The sequence below is a fragment of the Pterocles gutturalis genome, unplaced genomic scaffold (genome assembly GCF_000699245.1).
Source record: "Pterocles gutturalis isolate BGI_N339 unplaced genomic scaffold, ASM69924v1 scaffold4425, whole genome shotgun sequence".
Classification (NCBI taxonomy): domain Eukaryota; kingdom Metazoa; phylum Chordata; class Aves; order Pterocliformes; family Pteroclidae; genus Pterocles; species Pterocles gutturalis.
Window position 1 is genome coordinate 22,789 of NW_010138005.1, and position 7,693 is coordinate 30,481.

General features: G+C 38.9%; 1 protein-coding gene across 1 annotated transcript; it reads left to right on the forward strand.

Annotated features, from left to right (window-relative positions):
- Positions 1-2,615: 2,615 nt before the first annotated feature.
- Positions 2,616-5,978, forward strand: DAP (death-associated protein; the record flags this gene model as incomplete). The annotated part of the gene is made up of 2 exons (XM_010082796.1): positions 2,616-2,658; positions 5,859-5,978. Coding segments are annotated over 2 exons (163 nt in total), but the record flags the coding sequence as incomplete, so codon positions are not given.
- Positions 5,979-7,693: the final 1,715 nt, after the last annotated feature.

Sequence of the window (7,693 nt, forward strand, 5' to 3'; positions counted from 1 at the left end):
TTAGCCAGGACTGTTGATAAATGATGGAGAGTGGCTTGGCAAGCTCCCCTGCCAGCTCCCTCAGTACTCTCCGGTGGATCCCATCTGGCCCCATGGACCTGTGTGTGTCCAAATGCTTTGTATCTGAATACCAGGAAAATAGTATTGCTGATTTTTGTCATTTTTATAAAGATATGCTGGCTAATTCTGTGGTACTACCTGAAACATAAACCTCAAACTGGATTTTTAGCTTATCTGATTCTGAAAATGATCCTTACAGCATCTTCAGCCTAGCTTCTTAGAAAAAAGAACATATGAATAAGTAAAAGTAAGTACAAAAATGTGGCAATATTCTAACTTTACCCAGATTTCTTGTGTACCCAGAGAACTTGGCACTTGCAAGCTCAGGTCTTTTGAATATTAGTAGCATGACATTTTGAACGGGGGGTTCTGAGAAGACTTTTAAAATTTGCAGGGGGAAAAGCTGTGTTTGAAACAGCCGTTATGCTGGAGATTCATTCTGGTTGTCATTTTTTGGCCAAAGCCATGGAGTATTTAACTTGTTTGTTAAACAAGAAGTATGGAACAGGCAGCAGATAATGCACTCTGGTGGTACGCAGACAAGCTGTAGCACGTTTAGCAAACACAGGCTCTTTTTGGGAAATGTTAATTTGAATTGCACGTATCATCCAGGCATACTGAACTGAAAGGTTATAGTAAGAATATAAGGAAAAAATCCATCTGATTTGAATTTCTCTCTATGCAATATTGTTAATAATGCAATATGTCAAACAAATAACTTGGTCTCTGAGTGTGACTAAAGCTACATTCGATGTGTAGTTAAAGAATAACTTGCCACAGATTTTTTTTTCACCATTTATGGTTAATTTTCTTAATAATGTCATGGTATTAGTTTACGAATGGTACCTTGAGCCTCTATAGTACTTCTGTGTTTTCTCAGAGTTATTTCTTTGAGTTTCTTACTCAGCATCCAGGAAATCTCATGCAGACTGTAACATACTAATTGGCTCAGTACAATTAGGATAAAGTGAAAGTGCTTTGTTATTGATCTTTCTTGTTATTAGTTTATACTAACAGAAAATTAGATAGGAGAAGTCTAATACAGTATCAAAATATTTTTTTTGTCATTGCAGGAAATATCACTGGTACTCCTGAATTGAAGTATTTTAGAGCAGAACTTCCTCTCTCCTTTTTTCAAATCCTGTGTTTCTGACTTCTAAAAAATTTCTTAAAGCAATGATGAGTCTTGTTAAATAACTAGGGCGTTCAAAGACTGTGTAGTAATACCATCACTCAGGGCTCAGGCGATGTTTATTAGGCCATTTTATCAAGGTCTAATACAGTGCTGCTTGTTACCTTAACTTCACATAGCATAATATTAATAAATCTTTACAAGCTGTGTAGTTGTGAAGTGCATCATAATAATCAGTATCATTCCTCTAATAAATAATTTGATTTGTGTTTGCTTTGTTTTGCTCCAGCCTCATCGTATCAAGGTCTAATACAGTTTTTTGCTTTGTTTTGCTCCAGCCTCATCAGCCATAACATCACAGGGTAGGGACCCTTCTCATGATCCAAGTTAATGAACCACCTGCTCTGAGTCCTTGGTTCTGGCCATGCTCAGTGGGAGGCACAACTTTACCTCCAGACCCTCCTTCCATTTGCAGTGCCTCAGGTTACATGGTTTTCTTACAGATATATTACCTCTCTGGTGGAGATTTTCTGGAGCTCCTGGCCGTGATCCTTCTGCAGGCTCCATGCAGATGCATGGTTTTACTTGCCCAGGAGACCACTGAAGCATTTATAATTTAGACATTGTGGCAATGCCCACCACCAGGGCTGAACTGTTAGATGTGGCTGCCTGTCTGCAGCTTGGCCCCATGTGTAGAGGTGGTCAGTTCAGTAGATTGGTGGCCCAGGGAAACGATTCCTCATGCTGACCAAGCTTTAGAGTTGAATTCTACCTGTGTAGAGTCTGTTCCTATTGGCACGGATGGAGGTCTGCGAATGAAAAAGCAAGGCAGACTTTGCTTTATGTTTTTTAACATTTGTTTTATTGCAGACATGATTCTCCTTCTGTGTAATAGAGTAGATAAATATCTGCTTGAAAATCCATGATTTAAAGTACTGAGTGGTGTTTTTTCTGAGACTCAGAATCTTAATCCATTTGATTGACAGATATAAACTTGAATTTAATTTTATTCTCCATCACAGCAGTAAGTCTAGTGCAACTACAGTTTTCATTCTTGCAATACAAATATACTAAGCCTAAAGTACTGCTGGCAGCTTATATATAAAATTTGAGGATTAAGAAAAACAATGCAAACAAACAAAGACTCTCAGCTTTAAGTGAGGAACAGAGTGTTGTTAGACTGGCCTTTTATTGCTGTCACAATTAATGTGAAGTAACAGCAGCCAAAACCTACAGGTCTGCTTTTTGCTGCAGTAAGTACTAATAAGGCAATAGTCATTTGAAAAGGAAGTTTGTCTTGTCTGTTTGAAAAATTCATTAATTGCCAGAAATGTCACCTTTTTTTTTGCATTGTGTGTGTGATGTACTTTTCATTTTTACCTTCCAAATAATTCATACAAATAATCTCTCTTATTTTTTTCAGCCCACCTAAACCAACGGTGTTCATCTCTGGTGTCATTGCTAGGGTAAGATTACCATTAAATTACTTTCAATCATAGAAAAAATGATTGTAGGCTTTTCAGAATTACCACTGATCAGAGAAAAATTAATCTTTTTCATTCCCCTTCCTTTTTTATGAGAAGAGGCTTTATGTTTTGTATATTTCTGTAAGTCCCTTTGAGCATTCTTTTTGGTTTTCTGTGAAATTGAAATTATTTCTTGAAATTACTTCCACCATTTTACTTTGAATTTCAGCACTTTATGAGATCTTCTTTTCATATCTAAGATAGATATTACTGCATTCAATTTCTTTGAAAGCAGTTACCTGTAAGTCTGCTGCTATAGCTTGATCTGTGATGAGGAGCAACACTCCTGCCTGTAAGGGTACGTGTTTGAAGATACGTGTTTCAGCTGCCATATGTGCCTTGAGGTCCTTGGGTTTCAAGGATTTTAACAACAGGCAGGACCTGAAAATCCATAAGCTAAATCGTTAGTATTTAACTAGCCATTAATCATATGATTATATTATTATCATAATTCATGCCTTATGTGTTGTGACAGGGTTTTTATTGTGGCTTTACATGATGAGAACCTTTATCATGATGGCCTTACATCAAAGGGGTGTGTAATGGGGTGGTTTACCTGTAAGATGCTCTAGTTGTGTCAGATCATGTAGGTGGAAAGAGCGAGCTGATGCAATTTTCCCCAGCCCATAGAGGTAGCAGGCAGCCAGGCACTGCTCTATTTTCTGGACCTCCACCTGTGCCAAGGTGGATACTTATTTAGGCATTTAGATGACTAATTACTTCTAACTAATTATTGCATTAATGTTTAGTAATTTCCATAGCACTTTAGCAATTGTAGAGTGGTGATATTTTTTTTTATGAGTGAGGTAGAAAATCTCAGGCAGGAAAACCACAGGCCCCCAGTTTAGCAGGCATGTAAAAGATTCAAAATGGAAAGAAACTATTTTATTGATTTTGTAACTCAGCTCTTCTTTAGCTAACTGGTTACTTGAAGGAGTATACTGATCCTCAGTAAGCTGGCAGCTACAGGTTTATTTATTAACCTGTGAAGAGCAAAACTGTTCTGTCATTTTCTGAGACTTTATAGCTTCCAAATGTGTATCAGAATTTATTCTCTGTGTATGAACAAAACCTAGCAATGCTTTTTTGAACCAAGAGTAATTTTTCTATTGTATTTTCAAGTTTTCTGATAGTTCTCATCAGTGTCAAGTGGAGGTTCACATGCTGTGACCTGCCCTGTTTAATGTCTTTATCAGACAGAAGGCTCCTCACCAGGTTTGTGGATGGCACCAAATAGAGAGGAACAGTTAATAAGTTTGAGGGCAGGGCTACTACTCAGAGGGACCTGGACAGGCTGGAAGAATGGCAGTCAGCAGCTGGACACGAGCCAGCCCTATGCAGAACAGGAAGAATGCCAACAGCGTCCTGGGCTGTGTTAACAGGAAAGTAGCTGGTAGATTGAAGAAAAGGATTATCCCCCTCTGCTCAGCACGCTTTAGACCACAAATGGAATCATTCATCCAGTTTTGTACACTCCAGCATACAAAGGTGTTGATAAACCAGAGCAAATTCACTGGAGGGCCACCAAGGGGGTCAGGGGCTGGAGCACATGCCCCAGGAGGAGAGGCTGAGGGAACAGGCCTTGTTTAGCTTGGAGAAGAGATGGTTTCAGGAGGACCTAACAGCAGCCTCCCCACATTTACAAGGAAGTTATCAAGAAGATGGAGCCAGGCTGTTCAGAGTGGTGCACGACAGGCAGACGAGAGACAACAGACACAAATTGAAATGGAAGGGCCTGACTAGACATTAATAACTAAACTTTTTCCCTGTGAAGACATTCAGGCAGTGGAGCAGGTTGCCTGGAAGGGCTATTCAGTCTCTGTCCTTAGAGATTTTCAAGACCAGACTGGATAAAAACCTTGAGTAAGTTGCTCTGATCTCATTACTAGCTCTGCTTTGAACAGGAGGTTGGGCTAGAGACATCCTGAGGTTCCTTCCAACCTGAATTATTCTATGACATTTATATTTGAAGATAGGCTTTTCCTGCTAACACTTACAGACTGACTCTGTCACCTGCTCAACCATTACTGTATGCACACGTCATGGAGGAGCTGCATTCACATCACCCTTCTGAGACAACAAGGTGTGAGGGGCTAGAGGGGTATGGAAAAGGCAAACGGCAGCATCAGGAGGCAAGAAGGTAGGAAATGTCAAGTCTGAGAAGAAAGATCTTTGAAAACTGGGAGCAACTTGCGAGTTGAGAAAAAAGTGAAAAAATGTAAAAAGTTAACCTAGTGATCAAGATTAAAAAAGTGTCAGAACAGAAAGGTAGAATTTGGAGTAGATTGAAATGGGGTCAGGTGTGAAACAAGCTGCGTGAGATGTCAGCTTTGTACAAAATACCTCTGTGTAAGGTTTGTTCACCCTGTGAGCTGATAGAATACAGGAAGTTTCTGGCTTATGATATGTTTGTCCCAGTTTCTAAAGAGGGAAGCTGTGGTACTATTCTCCTCCCCTCATCACTGAGCACTGGTAGTAGTTGTTTCCCATTGCTTTTTGAAAACCTCATGAACTAGGACTTCCAGGACTGACCCTAGAAATGATACTGGGAAATATGTGGCGTAAGGGTTACACCTGAACCGAGCCTGCCCAACAGCAGCACGTGAGAACTAACACTAGCAGACCTGGCTAAAAGAGCGTGTTAAACTTAAAAGCCAGCCACCCCTACAATTTGAGTCAAAAGTAGTTTTAGATCCTGCCTGTCTTCCCATGGAACTGGAGGTTTCCTTGTGCAGGTAGTTTTTCACGCTGCCTTACCTTGTTTGTGAAATAGTTTCCTCTTTCTGGTTGCTCTATGAAAACCAAATAGGTTAAAGAGATCTGGCCATAAAGAGCCAGTGAAAGTGGCGTAGCATGAGGAGCCATTAAGCACAGAAGGGGTTTGTTTTTTTCCCTTGGGTCACTTTAAGATACTGCGTTCTTGGATGGCATGTGTAATTGGAAGAAGTGAAGCTTGTGTAAGTGAAATTTTGAAGTTGGCTAAAAGAATGACAAAATGGCATTTGTACAGGGGGACTTCAGAGTAGCATGTAGCACCATTTTCCATCTGCTGTTCATATTTTTTAAAACTTACATCTGCTTGAACTGGAAAGTACACTTTTAAGATTTCTTAAATTTTTCCTGGTGTGTTCTTTGAACAGGGTGATAAGGACTTCCCTCCAGCTGCGGCTCAGGTGGCTCATCAGAAACCACATCCTTCTGTGGAAAAGCTTCCTCACCCGCAACATGTCAAGCAGCACATTCACCAGCCTCGCAAGTGAGCTCTCCATCAAAATCTCAGACAAAATGCCATCAGTGAATCAGTTTTTGAGAGAAGACAAAAGCTCTTTAGTATTCACACTGTCAAATCAGTAAATTGACCTCTAAATTAATGTCTTGTTTCTTTTACTTTAATTCTCAAGGGTTAATAAGAATAAAGACATTGTTCAGTTGTTCTCGTTTTTTTTAATAAGACTTTCTTATTGCCAAGATAAAACTTTAGAATGAATAATAATGATTCATGAGCTTAAAACTTGTATTTTTAGTTGTGGCATCGCAATAGCAAATAGTTAATGTAGTTTTTATGCTAAGTCGGTAAGGAAGAATAGCGCTTTTGTACTGGTACATTTACTACCTGGAGGGAGTTTGTTGTGTGTGTTGAGACAGAAATTGATGGTTGTCTTAATTAACGTAGAACCCTTGCAGTCTTCAGTATCCTATGGTGATACACCCCAGTAGCTGTGCCCTCTGATTTCAACTAATCAGATGATAAAAGGGCCCAAAAACCTTCTCAAGTGGCCAGAAATCCAGCTGAATCTTCTTTAAACCCTTTTGCGCTTACACAGTCTCACTGAGGTTCTTCTATTTGCATATGGAGGGGGGAGAGAAATAAGAGTTACAAGAACACTGCTGCTGTGTACAACTGATTTGTGATCTCATGGGTCTCACTGGGACCTTTATTTTTATGAGGTGATAATTTGTCAATTCCAATAGCAAGCTGAAGGAGCTCAGGACCCTCTAGAATTGAACTTCAAATAAACGGGTGAAAAATCCGTTTTCTTTTTTTAATTTACAGTTTGAGATCACTGAAATTAAGAGATACCATTAGTAAATGTGTTTAACTTTACGATCCAACCTCTGTTGTGCATCTTATTTTTCTCTAGACTTCTTACTGTGAATAAGGACAGTAGTGGTAGGAGGGAATAAAAGTTACTTTTCAAACAGAGCAATTAGATTGGTTTTGGCCACATAATTAGATCTGTTGATTGCACAGTTCAAAATCACTTAGCTCTATCATTTCCTTTTGCAACTTATTTCTGTAAAACCAGGAAAATAAATTTTTAAACATTCCACCTACATTTTTAAAGTGTACTTCTGTTTTTAGCTGACTATAAATACAATACAGCCTTTAGTACCCTCTAGCTTTATAAAATTTCTCATGAGGTCAGAAGAGTGGGTACCAGAGCTAGTGCTGCAAACATTCACTTGGCAAATCAGTGAAAGTTTGGGGTCACTTGGGGCTTTACTAGTTCATTCATACTTAAAATGAAATAACATAGAAGAACCGTGAGGAGACTTTTCAAAACACTGTTTTTTAAAATTCTGCAAATTAAATAATTATTCCCTGAGTAGATGACTTAAAACAGCAACAACAAAATCAGGTGAAATATGGCCCATTTCACAAGTGGAGTAACTCACTTCATGTGGGTGAGAGGGACCTAGCATTTCCATCTCTTCATAGGCTTGAAATGGAAATTATATTTTGCAGAGGATACGCATGGTTATTTTTTTTCTACACCCCAGGAAGGATGTACAATCTGTATATGCAGTCCTTATTTTCAATTTAATTAGATAACCATACTTGCCTTAAGGAACGAACGTTGTTTATAAGAATTATTCTGTATTAGAATATGCATAACTTTTAAAATACGCTTTGTGTTTCTGATGTCGGTACATGTGAGGCCTTGTTTGTAGCCACTCATGAGCACACGAGTGA